General features: G+C 43.3%; 1 protein-coding gene and 1 long non-coding RNA gene across 2 annotated transcripts in view; one reads left to right on the top strand and one right to left on the bottom strand.

Moving 5' to 3' along the window:
• Nucleotides 1-19,136, top strand: part of LOC138953818 (uncharacterized) — a 455,396-nt gene that overhangs the window by 321,632 nt on the left and 114,628 nt on the right. The gene's annotated exons all lie outside the window — the stretch shown is intronic.
• LOC138953722 (2-oxoisovalerate dehydrogenase subunit alpha, mitochondrial-like) lies at nucleotides 4,090-19,082 on the bottom strand. The gene is made up of 9 exons (XM_070325612.1): nucleotides 18,914-19,082; nucleotides 17,947-18,126; nucleotides 15,902-16,097; nucleotides 13,044-13,205; nucleotides 12,382-12,526; nucleotides 6,233-6,294; nucleotides 5,741-5,882; nucleotides 4,936-5,107; nucleotides 4,090-4,703 (listed from the first exon to the last, which is right to left on the bottom strand). Exons 1-9 carry the CDS (start codon nucleotides 19,007-19,009, stop codon nucleotides 4,527-4,529), a joined length of 1,332 nt encoding a protein of 443 aa, XP_070181713.1. The 5' UTR covers nucleotides 19,010-19,082; the 3' UTR covers nucleotides 4,090-4,526.

Below are 19,136 nucleotides of genomic sequence, written 5' to 3'. Positions count from 1 at the left end.
TGGGTGTGCACGTTAAAGATCCCACGATTGACAAAAGGGTTTTTCCTGGCAAAATTGCTTAGGCACAGTTAATAATTGTCTACCATACCCGTGTGACTTGGAATAAGGCCGTGAAAGGTAAATATGCGCCGACATGGCTGCAATCTACTGGCCGTATAAAATTTCATCTCACACGGCATCACTGCAGAGCGCCTAGAACTGTACCCACGGAATATGCGCGATATAAGCTTCATTGATTGATTGATTAATAAAAAAATTGGTCCAGGGGCTTGCAACGTAGTACAATATATTACCTTACTGGGAGAATGCAAGTTTCCAGTACAAAGGACTTAACATTTTTTACATACTGCTTGACTAAAATCTTTACAAAGATTGACAATATTCTATACAAGAAACACTTAACAAGGGTAAAAGGAGAAACAGAATCCGTTAGTCGCCTCTTACGACATGCTGGGGAGCATCGGGTAAATTCTTCCCCCTAACCCGCGGGGGGTAACGGAATCTAACTGCACCACTCTAACGAAACCTAACTGAACCCCTCTAACGAAACCTAACTGAACCCCTCTAACGAAACCCCGTCGCACATTCCGCCATTCTGTAAATCACAGAATGCACGTCATAAGCATACATAAACAACTCAACAATTTCAACCACCACAAACTAAATCCTTTAACAACAAAACACATCATTCCTTCCAAATAACATGCCTACAATACAGTTCTCTCAAACACTCAAACGGTTTTCTAAAACATTCAATAAACAAAAGTTTTCCCGAACATTCACCTCACAAAACAATCTACTTGAACATTCAAATAAATCCTCCCAAAGCAGGTCACAACCCGCATACTTTAACGCTGTTTTACCCCCATTATATAAAAAGAATAGCATATGAATAACATACCCGTCTCAGAAAAGTCACATTACTGTTCCCTTTCTGCTCGTAGCAAACCTGCCACGCGACCGCTCACTGGACACGTCTGTTCTGTTCGAAGCACCAGCGAAAAGTAAATGCCCCAACCCACAACATCCCGCGTGCCTACGTCACAAGGTTAAAACAAATTCAACTCCGAGGGGTGTCGGGTACCGAAAAGCGATCATTTTACCAATGCAAATTAAAGGATCGGCTCTTCCGCCAGACCATTTCAATAGACAAAACACAGTCTCGGAAACCTTAGTGGATCCCCGATAGTACAGGTTTGAATCCTCGATAGCACAGAGGTACCACGAGTTCACACGGATGCGCAAAAGTACATGTGTACCATAACTGTCGTTTAGCCACAAGCTCACACACACATCATAAACACAGGTAATGCAAATTAATACGTGTTGCTTGTGTTGTGCACTTTGTCATACCTTACATGAGGGACACACACATACACATGTACAGAGAAAAACCAACCATTCACTGGTTGAATTTGTTTATTCACCTAAGAGTTCAGAAGTTGAGATTTAACTATGAAACAATGCATTTCAAACTGCAAACTTTAATGAGATTTGTGCTGTCATTACAATTTACATCAACCACAATGCTTTTCTTTTTGTAACATTTCAACACAAACAATACATCTCTTGGTCTCTTGAACATGCTGCTGTCAACAACCTGATAGAATATCAAAACTGAGAATATTGAGTATGGCACACACACACCCAAACAATATCATCACACGATAAAATACTTTTTTGTACATACATATCAACATCTCTCTTGGTAACATACCTAAACTTTGCTTCCTGTATTTTGGACACACGTACACACAGAAAGCTACAAGATCAGACACATACATACAACCTCACACTGGTTATATTCGCTTAAATAGTTTTGAAATTAATGTAAAACCAAAAGCATTGGTAGGAATGCTCAAAAACACGATCAAGACTAGCTTCAATGTAAAGCCTTAAACATTTCTACAACCCCATCAACTGTCTAGACTCTGAGTAATGAACAAACATACTTGGTACAAAACCTAACATTTATCTCATAACGTGTTGTTTTTGTGTTTGTATGGCTACTGCTGATTTTCAGTCAGACATACATGAGACATTTATTAACCAAAACCAGGGTGACAAAAGAACACAGTGTGCCTCTGAATCTCATAGATACTACTTTACATTCAGCTGTGAAACTACTTTACTTTCAGCTGTATCCAAAATACTCTTGAGTCTTGCTCAAGAACCAAACTAACATTTCACAGCAAATACTGGCTTATTTCTTCTGTTTAGAACTGCTGCAAGGAGGAGGATGTTTTTCTTCACCAACAAAGTGGGTTAGAAGACGAGTCTTGTCCACAGATCTAAAGGAGCATAGGCGGGAGTCTTTTCACACAGTATTAAACTAATGTTTGGGGTTTTGAAGGGAATAGCTTATGTCCTCTCTCTTTTGATAAGACTGGCAACTGCTGCTGGCTTCAGAAGGGAAGTAGCAGTTTCTAGGTCAATTTGAGTATGGTTCTGTAAGATTAATTCTCTAAAAGTTTTAACTCTAGTTTCTTTTTAAAACGGACAGTGTTTCTTGGTTTAAATTATTTATTCAAATATTTTGCACACACACAGTAATGGGTATGATTGTGCTTCTTGAACACAATGTATCTGTCTCATTCTCACAGATCTGTGAATTGCTTTCACAACCATTACAATTATCATTCTTAAGACATCTTTAATAATATCAATCCCTCACGAGTCGTAGGGAACAGAAACCAACCAGTAGCTAATTGTTTCTGTTCAGAGTCACACCTGAGGTAATGATGAAAATAAAATATATGAAAAATCCTTGTGCTTTAGTGACTACAAGCAGCACACTTAGCTTTGGATAAAGGAGAAAATTGTGACACGACTGAGGCATATATATGTCACAGTGGAAATGAGAATCCAGTGGGATTCCGAATCGCACTAGTGGAGATTGGAATTCCAGTTTGCACTAGGGCAAACTAGAATTCTCATCTCCACTGGATATTTGTTACTGAAGATTGGAATTCCAGTTTGCCCTAGTACAAACAGGAATCCAGTTTCAGTGGATATGGGAATTCCAGTTTTCACAAGGGGAAATAGGAATTGGGGGAAATAATGTGTTCAAAGGTTTATAATTGTTGTTAAAACCATTTAATCTTGAGTCACTCATGACTTTAAGGCTTACTCATTTCAGGTATTGAAATGCAGAAATAAAAATTCTTTCTTTTCTTTATTTGGTGTTTAGCGTTGTTTTCAACCACGAAGGTTATATCGCGACGGGGAAAGGGGGGGAGATGGGATAGAGCCACTTGTTAATTGTTTCTTGTTCACAAAAGCACTAATCAAAAAATTGCTACAAATAAAAATAAATATTATTGAATTGATATAATCGAACAACACAGAGTAATTGCGCACAATAAGTTTTTTTTTATCAATATCATTAAATCATATCACAAAGTTAAAAGTTTATATAAGATGAAGCATGAGATAAAGAGAGAGAGAGAGAGAATGAGAGAGAGAGAGAGAGAGAAAGCAGACACGCTTCAATCTTGTACTTTTCTTGAGTTATACAAAATGCATCTTTTTTGTTTGTATCCAAAGATTCAAGATGCTGCTCTAAAAGAATATAAAATTTCTCCTTTTTCTCCATGATCCACTCTCTGAGTCAGTTTAGCAGAAAACAAACTGCAGCAAGTCAACATTTCTAACCGAGTGGAGAAGACTAGTGTTCACTCTTTCTTTAGGACTAAGAGTTCACGAAAGAAGTGAGAAGGCCAGACAGATAGACGACTGAGTGAACGTTCAGTAGTCGTGGTTTTACAATACAATACAATACAATACAATAATACTGTCAGGCCATCTCTCTCTCCCCCTCTCTGTCTCTCTCTTTATCTCATGCTTCATCTTATATAAACTTTTAACTTTGTGATATGATTTAATGATATTGAAAAAAAAAACTTATTGTGCGCAATTACTCTGTGTTGTTCGATTATATCAATTCAATAATATTTATTTTTATTTCTGCATTTCAATACCTGAAATGAGTAAGCCTTAAAGTCATGAGTGACTCGAGATGAAATGGTTTTAAGAACAATGATAAACCTTTGAACACATCATTTCCCCCCATTCCTATTTCCCCTAGTAAAAACTGGAATTCCCATCTCCACTGAAACTGGATTCCCGTTTGCACTAGGGCAAACTGGAATTCCAATCTTCACTAACAAATATCCAGTGGAGATGAGAATTCTAGTTTGCCCTAGTGCAAACTGGAATTCCAATCTCCACTAGTGCGATTCGGAATCTCAATGGATTCTCATTTCTACTGTAACTTATATATACAAAATGCCAGATTGACTTGAAGTTGATATCATTCTCAACTACTTGGTATCTTTAGATGCTGTAAGTGGAATTCATAGACATAAGTCTGCCTAAAGCTGAACTTTGTACAATGATGTGTGTATCAATAAGAGTGTCTTTTAATACATTCATGTGGAGAAGAGCTTTTACACTCAATGCACATGCATGCACATCTGTGTTCAGTGGGGTGGGGTGGGGTGTTGGGAGGATATGTGCTTGAGTCTTTACGTCATCTTCTCATACTGCTCCAGAGGGTAGTGTTCTTTGTGTTGCATGACGTGTTCCTTCATCTCCTTCATCTGCTGCTGAAGCATTGGGGGAAGCTCATCATACACATCATTGAACAGCTCCTCTGGGCTCGGCCTCTTCCTTGGTTCCGCCTCCGCAAATGCCTTCATCACCTGATTGAGAATTTTGTTTACAATATATACATCTGAGGAGAAACTGTACAATATGCAACAGTAGGACAATATTAATTTGTGTACATTTTTTTCCAGATCAAGGGCAGGGAACAAACGAGGGCCAAACTCCCTGCAGAGCACAAACTTGAAAAATTCAGACAGGATTGGGGCACTATTCTTAATACTTTCAGGTTTCTTCTCCTACAAAGACAGACAGACGAGATCATCCTACCCTTTTCCTAGCATCCAGCATCCACTCTTTCTCAGCCTCTTCGTCCCACCATCCCTGGTTGACCATAAAGTGTCGGAGCCGTGTGATGGGGTTGTCCTGTCGGTCCCAGTAGCTGACCTCATCCACTGACCGGTATGCAGAGCTGTCGTCTGATGTGCTGTGGTGTCCAATTCTACAACACAAGTAGTGGTTGTGTTCTTAAACAGTGGAGCCTTTCTTTTCATACCGCCCCAAAAAATGAAAAAAATCATTAAGAAGGGCATCTTGAAATTGGGGTAAATTTACAGAGGATGTGAAGAGAACAGTATGCGAAAGCATGGTTTTGAAAGAGGAGGAGCCTTAAAAGGTGGTTCGACTGTACTCCGATCTGTATTAATAATCTTCTCCCCCTTTGCCCTTTTTTTACTCCGTTAGAAAAGAGTGTGACCGGTCATCTTAATGATAAAAAGTTCACCTTATCGCTCAAACATGTGCCATAAAACAACATTGACATGAAAACCCCTGAAGAGTTCTCTGACCATCTATGTTTTTGGACCTTGTTTCACAGGATTTTTTTATATGAAATTTGCAAATGTAACTATTTTCAGACTCCCTCCTTTACAAGTCCTATTTTTTCAGATTTGGGGAAAGTCTTACAAGAGAGGTACGGCTGTATCGATCAGTACGGCCTCAAATTACATTGATGCTATTCACCAGATCTATAATTAGTACTGCAAATGTATCTCTCTATGAAACTGGTATTTAAATGTACTAAAAATGTGCCTTGACAGTGAATTTCCTATCATGAAATTTTTAGTATACCCACCTGTAAGTCATGGCCTCAATAAGGACAGGTCTGTTTTGAGACAGGCAAGTCTTGCGGGCAGCTTTTGTCGCGTTGTACACAGCAAAAGGGTCATTGCCGTCAACACGTATTGTGGAAATTCCATACCCTGGACCTCTGGAAGCTGTAAAATACACAATTCATGTAGTAAATTTACCAAAATTTAAAATTAGTGTCATTTTCTATCCTTTCTCTCTGTCCCTGCAATGTTGATCTCTGATCAAACCACAACAATGAATACAGTTTGATTTTACAAACATGTCCCTCTTAGATTTCAAATTAACATAACAGGAAACCTTGAAATGTACAAAAAATCCAAACATGGTTAACTTTAATACTAACAGATCCATTAAGAAAGCAAACTAACAAATCAAGAAGAGCCAAGAACTAGACAGGTTTGACCATTTATTTTCTGATTTGTCAGGTATATGTATCAAGGGATAGAACAAAAAGAAAATTGGCATAGATACTCACCAATGCCATCTCCTCTGTACTGGTCTTTGGTTGGTGTGGAGATTGCATACCCATTGTTACGGCTGAAACAAGTGAATGGTTTGACTGTTACACAGACAAGTAAGAGACAACAGAAATGTATATAGATGCAGTCAATTCTCAAGTGATTATCATTAAATCATTATCATTATCATTGGGTTCAAGTGCTAGTCTTTCGGATGAGACAAAAAACCGAGGTCCCTTCGTGTACACTACATTGGGGTGTGCACGTTAAAGATCCCACGATTGACAAAAGGGTCTTTCCTGGCAAAATTGTATAGGCATAGATAAAAAATGTCCACCAAAATACCCGTGTGACTTGGAATAATACGCCGTGAAAAGTAGGATATGCGCCGAAATGGCTGCGATCTGCTGGTCGATGTGAATGCGTGATGTATTGTGTAAAAAATTCTATCTCACACGGCATAAATAGATCCCTGCGCCTTGAGTCCGAGTCTGGAGATACGCGCGCGATATAAGACTTCATATAATTAAATAATTGTACATACATGTTGCCTCGACACTCGAGTAATAATTAGTAAATAAATCTTCAAAGATGCGTTCCTACTGCTTCAAAAAAAGTGACAGTTCATAATAAAAATGCATCAGCAGGTACAGATTTATATGCAGAAGTATGCAGGGATCGCGTTTACCGGTAATTTCCGGTATTTTACCGGTTAAGATTCGCCAATACCGGAAAAAAAAGTGGATGTCGGTCAGACGTACCGATTGTTAATTGGTTTGACCGGTAAAAAAAAAAGTAGTAATTACAAAAATCAGTACGAGAGAGAGAGAGAGACACAGAGAGAGAGAGAGAGAGAGAGAGAGAGAGAGAGAGAGAGAGAGATTTGGATGGCTTGTTGTGACAGCGCTACAATGTTGCGATTATGTCTCCATTGATGACACTTGATGTCAAGGTGTCAAACATGACGTCAAAAATCAGACATCATACTTTTCGCGCCATTTCTTTCGGTTCCCGGTCCATCGTAAAATCTTTCAGTTTATGTTATAAGGGACGGCGTCTAACTATAGCCGACATAGCATCATACCGGGAAATCACGTACTCACACCAGCTTAGATCTTTGTCTACATTGATACAGTTGATTATTGTGAGGCGAGTCGATTGCGATGAAGAAGCAACGATCTTTACTGTCTTTTCTACCCCCAAGAGGTGAGAAAAGGCCTTTGAATGAAGGAACTGAAAGTGAAAGTACTTCACGGCCTAGTACATCTGCAGAGCCCGAGTCTCAAGCGGCGGCAAAGAAACCAACATCGGCATCTTCCACTGTCAAACGATTTCAGGAAAAATGGTGCAAAGAGTTTCTGTGGTTGCGGACAGAGGGGGAGGGGGAGAACTTTCTCATGTTTTGTGAAGACTGCAAAAAAAAACACGTCCAAAAAATGGTTACACAAGAGGTTGTCGAAATTTTCAACATTCATCTCTCGAAGACCATTCAAAATCGCTAAGTCATAGAAATGCTGTTGGCTCTGCGCGTGAAAACTTTTTGACAACAAAGACTAGGCGAAAGTGAAACTGTAACAGTAAGTAACTAGTGAGTAAGTCTTCCAGTGGCGTGATTACTATTTGCTTTCCTATTTTATTTCGGAAGTCTCTCTCTCTCTCTCTCTCTCTCTCTCTCTCTCTCAGCGGCTGCTGATGTGTCACTGTCAAGTTCTGGGACAGGCTGATCTTTCTTAACCCAGTGTGGGATTTTCAGTGGGGCGACCACCCCCAACCCAGCGCGTCCCCGGGTGGCGGATAGGGGAACGGTCTTCAGATATGGAGATCAGCCGCTTGCGGCCGCGGACCAAACTGGCTCCGGGTGGGATCCCGGAAAATCCTCCCCCCTGTGCTCTCAGGGTAGGACGTACGGGCCATGAGCTAAGGGTGAGGTAACCCCGACAGAAAACCCCGAATGCTGAAGACGGAGGACCCGGGCCGCACGGCGCATTCTAACAAACCACGGGTACACGCACTTACGCAAATGATGACACAATCAACCAGCACAGATGGAAATGGCGCTCGCCCATTGAGGACCCCCCAGGGTGGAGCAGCGTCGGGTCCCATGCCTCAAAGGGACCCAGCCCCAACTACTGGAGGTCCCTCCCGTCCGTCTTGTCACGCCAGGGGACGCGGGAGGAAAGTGACTGGCACCACCACAACCAGGAAGAAACCCAGTCAGCAGCGACCTTTTCAGGTCATGCACTGGAACGCAGAAAGTATCCTGAACAAGAAGACAGAGTTGGAGCATATCCTGCATGAGAAGAACATCAACATCTGCTGTATTCAGGAGACGCACCTGACACCCCAAAAGTCCTTCAAAGTGAGAGGCTACCAATGCCTTAGGTCCGACAGAACAGACCGAAGCAAAGGAGGAATCCTGACCCTCATCAGGAACAACATCAATGCCTGTTTGATAGAAACGCACATGGAGGACTCCGAATATCAGGTGATTCGAATCCAGACGAAGACATCAGAATTCCATCTTGTCAACTTCTACTGCCCCAATGATAGACACCTCGCCCTTGACACGATCCCCGCAAAGGCCTCCAACTTCATTGTGGTGGGTGACTTCAATAGTCATTCACAGAGTTGGGGATATGACCACCTGGATCGGAGAGGAGAAGAGGTGGAGAACTGGCAGGACGACAAAGGTCTCATCCTTTTGAACAGTCCCTTTGACTGCCCTACATTCTACTCCAGAAGATGGCACACTACATCAACTCCTGACCTAGCCTTCTGCACGGAAGACATGCACCAGCTAACCAGCAGAGAGGTCGGAGAACAGCTAGGTGGAAGTGACCATCGGCCAGTCTTTTTGACCCTGGGCATGGAGTCCTGCACTGAAGCTTCCTTCCCACGGTGGAACTACAAAAGAGCGAACTGGTTCCTCTTTAGACACCGCACCAGCGAACTCACCAAAGACATCAGAGTCGAGGGTCGAGACATCAATATGGTGGCGAAGGACTTCAATATGAGCATCCTCAGAGCAGCGCGTGAGTCCATTCCCAGGGGTGCCAGGAGAGACTATAAGCCCTACTGGAGCAATGAATTGCAGGAACTGGATGATGATCTGGCAGACGCCAGAAGGGAAGCAGAAGTCAACCCGTCACAAAACAACAACATCCGCCTCCAGGAAGCCAAAGCCAAATTTCTCAAAAAGAAGCTACAGGCAAGACGGAGAAGCTGGCAAGAGAAAACAAGCTCTCTGAACCTTGAGAAGGATGGCAGAAAGCTCTGGAGGCTCACCAAGCAGTTGAATGATGAGAACACCAGCAGAGGAAAGATCACATTAGAAGAGAACGGGAAGGTGCTAACTGGAAAGCATGCTGCCAACCAATTTGCTGAAAGCTATGCAGCTGAGAGCAACCTCCATGTTAGCCCCGAGAAACAGAGAGAAGCAAGAAGAGAGAAAAGAGAGAGACCTGCCAGACAGTCGACAGTGGACGCCATGAGTCAACCACTCACACTCCACGAGCTGCACTCAGCTCTGAAAAAGTCAAAGGCGAAGAAGTCCCCTGGCCCAGACGGCATCACCAACGAGATGCTAACCCACCTTGGTAGTGCAGCAGAGAACAAGCTACTCGAGGTCTTCAACAGCAGCTGGCAAGAAGGATCGCTACCACAACTCTGGCGAGAAGCGATCATGATCCCCATCTTAAAAAAAGGGAAGGATCCAAAGAAGGCCACCAGCTATCGCCCAATCAGCCTCACCAGCTGTGTTGTGAAGACCCTGGAGAGAATTGTGAACGAGCGCCTCAGGTGGTACCTGGAATCCAGGAACCTCCTCGCCCCTGAACAAGCTGGATTCCGACAGTTCCGCAGCACTGAAGATCAGGTCACTTACCTGGCGCAAGAAGTTGAAGATGCCTTTCAGGAACAGAAGCTGGTCTTCGTCACCTGGATAGATCTTCAGAAGGCCTTTGACAAGGTTTGGAAAGATGGACTCCTTGTAAAACTGCTGAGGAAAGGCGTGTCCAGCAACATGTACCAGTGGATTCGCTCTTACCTCTATAATCGCAGGGCAAGAGTTAACGTCGACCAGACCAAAAGCAAGAAGTTCCTCCTTCGTCATGGCGTCCCTCAGGGCGGAGTCCTCTCCCCCACACTCTTCCTTCTCTTCATCGACGATCTGGTGTCTGAGATGCCCAAGGGGATCAAAGCTGCTCTCTACGCAGACGACCTTGTGATCTGGTGCAAGGAGGAGCATGCAAGTACTGCCACCTACAGAATGCAGCAAGCGGCAGATAGGCTGAACGCATGGGCAGAAGATTGGTGCGTCTCCATCAACAAGGAGAAATCCTCCACCACCCTATTCACACTGTCGCCAAAGCAGAAAGCCGGAACCATTAGGCTTGGTGGAACTCCTCTGAGAGAGGATGAAGAAGCAACGTACCTTGGTGTCACCTTTGATAGACGGCAGACCTGGAAACCACACATTGTACAGGCAGAAACGAAGGCCCGGCGCAAGCTAGCCATACTCAGGAAGCTGGCAGGTACCACCTGGGGAGCGAACGAGAAGATACTGAAGACAGTATACCAGGGAACAATCAGACCCCACCTCGAGTACGGCTCCACAGCGTGGTTAACCTCAGCCAAGACAAACCTGCAGACCCTTGACCGTGTGCAAAACCAGGCCCTCCGACTCATCACCGGTGCAATGAAATCCACGCCCATCAAGGAAATGGAGAAGCTTACCACCATCCAACCCCTCTCTCAGAGAAGAGAAGCCAAGACTATGGTACAGGCCGAGAAGCTCAAGTGCCTACCCGACCACCCCATGAAGCACAGACTGAGCAACCTCACCAAGAACCGGCTTAAACGGAGCAGTTTTGTACACGAGAGCAAGAGACTTTCTCGACAGTACAGGGAAGTCCTTCCACAGAACACTCTACCTCTGACTCAAGAAGAAGAGGAAACCCCCAAGGCAACAGAGAAACCAGGCATCCAGATCTGCACCAGTGTTCCACATGTTACCTCAGGAGAAGATCAGAATGACACAGCTCGACAGGCACTCACCTTAGCCCTGATCGACGAACAGTACCCAAAAGAGGCGTGGATCCATGTATACACCGATGGATCAGCAACTAACGCCGTGCTCAATGGAGGTGCAGGCATTCTCATCCAGTTCCCTGGGGGACATACAGCTACATCCAGCGTTGCCACTGGCAAACACTGCACAAACTATAAAGCAGAAGCAGAAGCTCTCATGCAGGCCGCCTCCTTCGTTCAGGACTCCGCAGACCCTTGCTACCAAGTTGTCTTCCTCTCGGACGCCCTTTCAGTCCTTCAGGCCCTAGAGAACGACAAACTCCCACAGCTGGCCAAAGCATTACAGATGGTCAGACAAACCAGAAGAGTTGTCCTCCAGTGGATACCAGCACACTGTGGGATACCAGGAAATGAAAGGGCAGATGAGCTGGCAAAAGAAGGAGCCGTGGAAGACCAACCTGAAAACAGTGTCAGCTTTAGTGAGCAGAAGACAATCATCAAGGCATTGATGAGGCCAAGGACAAACAGAGATGACTACCACACAATGTCCAGAGAGCAGCAAGTCAACCTCATCAGGCTGCGTACTGGCCACAACAGGCTCAATGCTCACATGAACCGAAAGTTCAAGCTGGCGCCATCACCAACCTGTGCCTGCGGTCAAGAGGACCAAACAGCGGAACACATCTTACAGCGATGTCCCTTACTAGATGAGGAACGAAAAGAAGTGTGGCCGTCACCAACTCCCTTGCAGACCAAACTATACGGCAGTCGACAGGAGTTGGAGAAAACGACAACATTTATCACCAGTGCTGGACTGATTGTGTAACCTCTGCGAACGCCAAGAAGAAGAAGAAGACTGTCAAGTTGTGCGACAGTTGCTTTGTGGGGGAGGGGGGGGGGGAGAAAAAACGTCCGCATATCAGTCACTGATATTGATTTCATGTATTGTAAGTCATTGTTTGTCTTTTACTGGTTGCCTTGGCAAGCTTACCGATTTTCGTGAGAGCCTTGTGGCCAGCTCATGACGTCATACCGGTTTGAAAAATACCTAGCGCGATCACTGAGTATGGTTGTATGGTAAACGCAAAATTGACATGCATATTTTTAGACAAAGTATAAGAGCAATTTATTAACTCACCAAAAGAAGATAATAGGACAGTCCAGCACAGCAGCAAAGTTGAGAGCAGCATGGGCGTCTCCCTCAGAGGCTGCCCCCTCCCCAAAGTAACATATCACCACATTGTCCTTCTTCTGAAGTTTGAAGGCATAGGCTGATCCTGCCGCTGTTATAACAATACAGAAACAATTATATTTTAATCACAAGCACTTTTTTAAATTATTAGACACACACATTATACAAACCCGCACACATTACATACAGATTTCTTCTCTAAAGGCATAGGCTACTTCCGCTACCCTTTATGTTCTAACAATACCACACAAAAAAACAGGATGGTTTCAAGATGTACATAATACTATTTTGAGATCCTGTAAAAATCTTTACTTCAACATGGTTTTGGGGTTTGTAGGTGCACGGTAAAACACAGCATAGACAACATGAAGACATTAGGGCATCAAAGAAGTCATGCGTACTGTTATCAAAATGTTTGTTTCAACAGGGGTTAATTTGCACTCTTTATGAAGACAGAATTTGAGAAAAGAGGATCAAAAGCATGTCAGACACACCAAAATCGTTAAGACCATTTGCATCCCTCTGTCCTCCCAACAACAACTTTAATTTTTCACCAATTAATATTTTATCTTGAATGTACAAGGGAGAATAAAAGAGGTGACTTCTACCTTGTGGCATCTGTGTGGCCAATGGGGAAGAGATGGTGACGAAGTTCAAGTCCTTGGAACCGTAGTGCACAGGCATCTGTCTGCCCTTACCAAGGTCATGGGCATTTCCATAGCACTGATTCATGAACTGATCCAGGCTGAACCCTCGCCACAACAGTACACCTGCACAATACAACTTCACGTTAATCTAAAACGCATGCAATTGAAAGGAAAATATTGAATAACGTTAAAAAGAGAAAGAATAATAAAATTTGTCATCATTTTCACGAGTTTTCATTCACAAACACCTGGGAAATAAATCTCATGTTCCCCATGCAATAAATCGAGGTGGTGAATGGGTTTGAGCTTTCAGGTGAAACGTGGATTGTCAAAGTAAAAGCCAATCAGGCTGATTGTTTGATGTGTGAAACCATCGCGGCTTTGGATTTGTGTTTCCGAGGACGATTGTAAGCATTCACTCTCAAAGACCCAATCAATGTTGATAATTACCGCGGCGACTCATGGTCAATTTGCAACTTATCTCTGTAATTGCAAAATCCACAACAAAAAGTCATAAACACTTAAAAAGAAAAGAAATATGCTCAACACTTACTGAACTCACAAGTATGATCGCAGCTCTGTACATTTCAGACTGGAAGAAAAGCGTCAACAAGCTACGTTTGACGTCACATACAAGGTTGATGTGTTATCTCGAGCTACTGTGACGATGCTTTGTGGCCCGGAGTTGGATTCTAATAATTCGTCTCCCTGTGGGTTATTGTGCATTTTGTTGCACAACCAAAATGATGACAAAAACGATGTTTGGTGGCTTGTCGTCAGACCAGCATTTTGTTGTTGGTCCTCGGGGAGCATATCGCCTTTTGTCTCATATTTATCAACCGCGGCCTTCGGCCTTGGTCGATAAAGATGAAACAAAAGACGATATGGTCCCCTTGGACCAACAAAAAAGCTGGTCTGTCAACAAGCCACCAAACATCTTATATTGTCCCAGTATATTTGTCCTTTTTAGCTGATCATTATAGGTGGAAGCCTTTCAGTTAACAACAATCCTTTTTAGCTGATCATATAGGCGGAAGCCTTTCAGTTAACAACAACAACAACAACAACAACAACAACAACAGCAACAACAACAACAACAACAACAACAACAACAACAACAACAACAACAACAACAACAACAACAACAACAACAACAACAAGGCGAAAATACAACATTTAGTCAAGCAGTCGAACTCACAGAATGAAACAGAACACACTGCATTTTTTCACCAAGACCGTATACCCGCTCGTGGAAAAGGCAGTGAAATCAACAAGCCTGTATAGCACGGTAGTGGTTGCACTGAGCGGGATAGAACTCTTTTCTGTACCTCTATTCTTTTTAAATTTCTGAGCTTGTTTTTAATCCAAACATAACATATCTATATGTTTTTGGAATCAGGAATCGATAAGTAATAAGATGAAATTGTTTTCAAATCGATTTAGGAAATTTGACTGTAATCATAATTTTCCAATTTTTTATTTTCAGAGCTTGTTTTTAATCCGACTTTAACATATTTATATGTTTTTGGAATCAGGAAATGACGAAGAGTAAGATGAAATTATTTTTGGATCGTTTTATAAAAAAATAATTTTGATTACAATTTTCAGATGTTTAATGACCAAACTCATTAATTAATGTTTAAGCCTGCAATACCAAAGTCCGGCCTTTGTCGGAGATTGCTTGATCAGAATGTTAATCAATTTGGTCAACAAATGAGGGCATGACAGTGCTGCCTCAACTTTCACTAAAAGCCGGATATGATGTTATCAAAGACAGTTATCGAAAATATGAAAAAAACGTCTGGGGATATCGTACTCAGGAACTTTCGTGAAGTTTTATTAAAATCGGTCCAGTAGGTTTGTCTGAATCGCTCTACACACACACACACACACACACACACACACACACACACACACACACACACACACACACACGCACACACACACACACATACACCACAACCCCCCTCGTCTCGATTCCCCGTCTATGTTAAAACATTTAGTCAAAACTTGACTAAATGTAAAAAGGAGGGGGGGATTATCTAAGAAAAATGTAAAAGTTCTTCAATGAGCATTAATCCAAGTTGTAAGAAACAGTGTATATTCATCTTTTTCTAGGAACCACTCCCTTCAATGACATTACTTTCAACAGCAAAAGGGCAACATCAAACAACTGTGCATCATAACAAATCACTGCCCTTGACAGGATGTTCAACAACAACTAATTCAAAATGGGTTTAAATGCACATTCTTTCTTTCTTTCTTTATTTGGTGTTTAACGTCGTTTTCAACCGTTCAAGGTTATATCGCGACGGAGGGAAGGGGGGTGATGGGATAGAGCCACTTGTTAATTGTTTCTTGTTCACAAAAGCACTAATAAAAAAATTGCTCCAGGGGCTTGCAACGTAGTACAATATATTACCTTACTAGGAGAATGCAAGTTTCCAGTACAAAGGACTTAACATTTCTTACATACTGCTTGACTAAAATCTTTACAAACATTGACTATATTCTATACAAGAAACACTTAACAAGGGTAAAAGGAGAAACAGAATCCGTTAGTCGCCTCTTACGACATGCTGGGGAGCATCAGGTAAATTCTTCCCCCAAACCCGCGGGGGGCTTAAATGCCCATACAGTCAAGCCTATCTATAACAACCACCAAGGGACAAAAGTGGTTGTTATGGAAAGGTGAATTCAACTGGGGAAAAAAATCCGTCTGGGATCCTATGTACTGGTTGTAATGGGTAGGTGGTCATAACCAAGGGGTCTTTATCCGGGCATGTTTGACTGTTTATCATTTTCTTAGCCAATCTCACCAGCTTCTCTGTATTGGCCGTAGACAAGGTCACTTGGATCAAGGGCAGCAGCGGAGCCCATGTGCGTTCCCTCCTCGCCATAGTTTGTCATGTAGAAAGAGATTCGCCCCTGTCGCTGTGACTCGTACAGCACTTTGTCCATTGTGTTCAACAGTGTCATGTCACGGTACATCTTTGTCACTATCTCCTTGGGAAGCTGCAGGACAAACAGTTAAAATAATAATGACAATTATAAAAATAATATACTGTTCAAAAAAAGAAACGCATAGCTTGTAATATTTGGTTGATTTAGTTATATGGCTACAAGGATATCCACCAAACTGCAGAAAATGTTTATCTGGTCGTCGACCTTTCGTCCATTGCCACAAGTGAGCTCTGCACGTGACGCATGCGTTATCAGTGGCTACAATGTCAAAATTGCTCATTTGGCATGACCACTCGTCATGCTTCAGTGTAATCTCGTGAAACTTGGGGAATATTGAGCTCTCACCATGTCTTCCAAAACCCATAAAAGCGGATTGTTCGCCACAAAGAAATCAGACGACAATTCAGCGACGAAAGATGGCCCGATTGAGCAGAGAAGACCGCCAAATTGCATTGGGTCGTTTACAAGCAGGCCAAAGTCAAAGTGCAATCGCCAGGCACTTCCACGTGTCCCAGAGTACCATCAGTAGACTGTGGGTCAGGTTTCAAGCCACTGGCTCCGTTGCTGACTTGCCACGAGCGGGAAGACCAAGGGCGACAACTGCTGCTCACGACCGTTTCATACGGCTCCGCCACCTCCGGAATCGTTTCCTGTCGGCCTCATCTTCTGTCCAGGCTCTCCCCGGGCCACACCGATTATCGGACCAGACCGTGCGGAACCGCCTGCATGAAGCTGGTTTGAGAGCTCGCAGACCTCACAGAGGAGCTGTCCTCACCCGCCGCCATCGCCAGAACCGAGTGCAGTGGGGCAACCAGCACCTTCGCTGGACCGTCCGGAATCACTGGAGACACGTGTGGTTCAGCGACGAGTCCTACTTCCTGCTCCAGCGACATGATGGTCGGAGGAGGGTCTACCGGAGAGTAAACGAACGTTACGCGCCCAACTGTGTGGATGAGGCACCCGTCCATGGTGGTGGAGGCGTCATGGTGTGGGGGGCGATCAATACCGCTGGAAGGAGCACCCTGGTGCACGTCCAAGGGCGCATAACTGCCCAGCGATACGTGGAGGAAATTCTGCGCCCACACGCCCTTCCTCTTCTGGCTGACCAGGATGCCATATTCCAGCAGGACAACGCTCGCCCGCACACAGCACGACTCACCACCCAGTTCCTCACCGACCACCATGTCCAGGTGCTTCCCTGGCCATCCATGTCGCCAGACATGAACCCGATAGAACACCTCTGGGATGAATTGGACAGACGTGTGCGCAGGCGAGAAGAAGCGCCGGCAAATCACCGCGATCTATTGCAGGCACTTCAGGAGGAGTGGGACACCATCCCACAGCAAGATATCCGGCATCTGATCCAGTCCATGCCCAGAAGGTGCCGGGCAGTTGTTGCTGCTCAAGGCAGTCACACCCCCTACTGACTTGACAGCCTCGGCACCCAATCGTATTGATTGACTGATTGATTTGAAGATGCAAATGAACTGTGTGTGCATTCAACTGTGTCCATACCAAATTTCAAACAAATAATCTAAATATTGGATTTTCTGTTAATTTTTTCGAAAAATAAAACAAATTTGGCAAGTAGCAACTATGCGTTTCTTTTTTTGAACAGTATATATAGAAGAAGAAGAAAAAGTGAATCCCTGTGTGTGTGTGTGTGTGTGTGTGTGTGTGTGTGTGTGTGTGTGTGTGTGTATGTGTGCGTGTGTGTGTGTGTGTGTGCATGCTTGTTAGTGTCAAGTGTGCATGCTTGTTAGTGTTAATGCATGCATGCCCTAATGTGTGTCTTTTAACAAGCTGACACTATTTGTTGAGCAAACATAATTACCATTTAAATAATCACTGAGCAACTCATGAAATGACAGTGGGCTAAAAATAATGAAAGTTGAATTACCTTTGGATCCTCAGATTCCTCAATGATGTTGCCTTCTCTGTTGAGAACTCTGTACACAGGAATACCCTCCTGGGACTCAGGTTCAATGAACTCCAGTTTGGACACATACTGAGAACGTGAGCCAGGAAATTCAGGCTTGTCTTCAAATCGCCCTGGATTGCTTCCTGATGATTGTATGATCTGTGACAGGAAATATTATGCTTGTTATCTGTCTGTGTTTGCTTATAAAAAGCGATTGATTAACAAAACAGTTCATGCATGGAGGACAAAACACAGGCATGTGACACTATCAAAAATCATTGTCTTGGTTTCTTTCCAATTCCATGCACACCAATATCCTTTTTCTTTTTTTTTCAAATCAGTGATGCATTCTCATTCATGTGCCTACAAGCCTCCGCAAGAGGCTCATCGAAGCGGACAATCAGAAGAGGTGGATAGGTTAACCCCTAAATGCTTAGGCCAAGGAAATTATTCATTGCAATGTTTCCCAGAGATACCCTATTTTTTTTCATCCTGCCACCAGAATTATTTTTACTTTTCAAAAAACAACAACAAAAGCAACTAAAAAAACAAAACTCAATTTTGCAGACTTTACAAGGAATATTTATCTTCTCCAATATCTGGGGGACTCAGCTCCCACTGTGACTGTACATTTATAGACAACTTACTGCATGTTGACAACACACAGGACCAACATGAGTGATAGACGCGCACAGCAAACAAACACACATGCAGCGATGAGTAAATCTAAGTAATGGCATGATCAACAACAAAGAATTTCTGGAAATATTCATGACACAGAACTACTTGCAATTTTAGAATTACTGTGGGGGTCTCCTCTGCTCGGAAAACACCTTCAGCTTGACAAAACTAGTCGACCCAGGGAATCCCATGTCTCACTGAAACAGTACGTCCTTGCCTAACTGATGTTCGGAGTGCGCTTGAAGGTCGTATACAGTATACTCACACTTGATCGATGAAAATAGCAAGCAGTTGTTCTTTGAATAGTTTCTGAGGCACCGACAAGCGTTGCCCTTGCCGCAAACCGTGCAATATTCAACATTTTGCACGGCAAAGTGAATCACTGACACTGGACCTTCTAGCAGAAATCTTTTGTGTGATACGTCATCATGCCATGCGTATTTTAGTTGCAGACAAAACAAATCAAGAGTACATTTCAGGCAAAAGTA

Source organism: Littorina saxatilis, linkage group LG17 (assembly GCF_037325665.1).
Source record: "Littorina saxatilis isolate snail1 linkage group LG17, US_GU_Lsax_2.0, whole genome shotgun sequence".
NCBI lineage: Eukaryota > Metazoa > Mollusca > Gastropoda > Littorinimorpha > Littorinidae > Littorina > Littorina saxatilis.
Note: the sequence above shows the minus strand (reverse complement) of the source record. Positions and strands in the feature narration are given on the sequence as shown.

Excerpts from the sequence above, each read along its gene's own strand:
- LOC138953722 (XM_070325612.1), bottom strand. The coding sequence starts at position 19,009 with ATGTTGAATATTGCACGGTTTGCGGCAAGGGCAACGCTTGTCGGTGCC. Across the intron at positions 5,883-6,232 it reads GTACAGAGGAGATGGCATTG|CTTCCAGAGGTCCAGGGTAT; the intron begins GTGAGTATCTAT and ends TGTATTTTACAG. Across the intron at positions 5,108-5,740 it reads ATTGAGGCCATGACTTACAG|AATTGGACACCACAGCACAT; the intron begins GTGGGTATACTA and ends CTTGTGTTGTAG.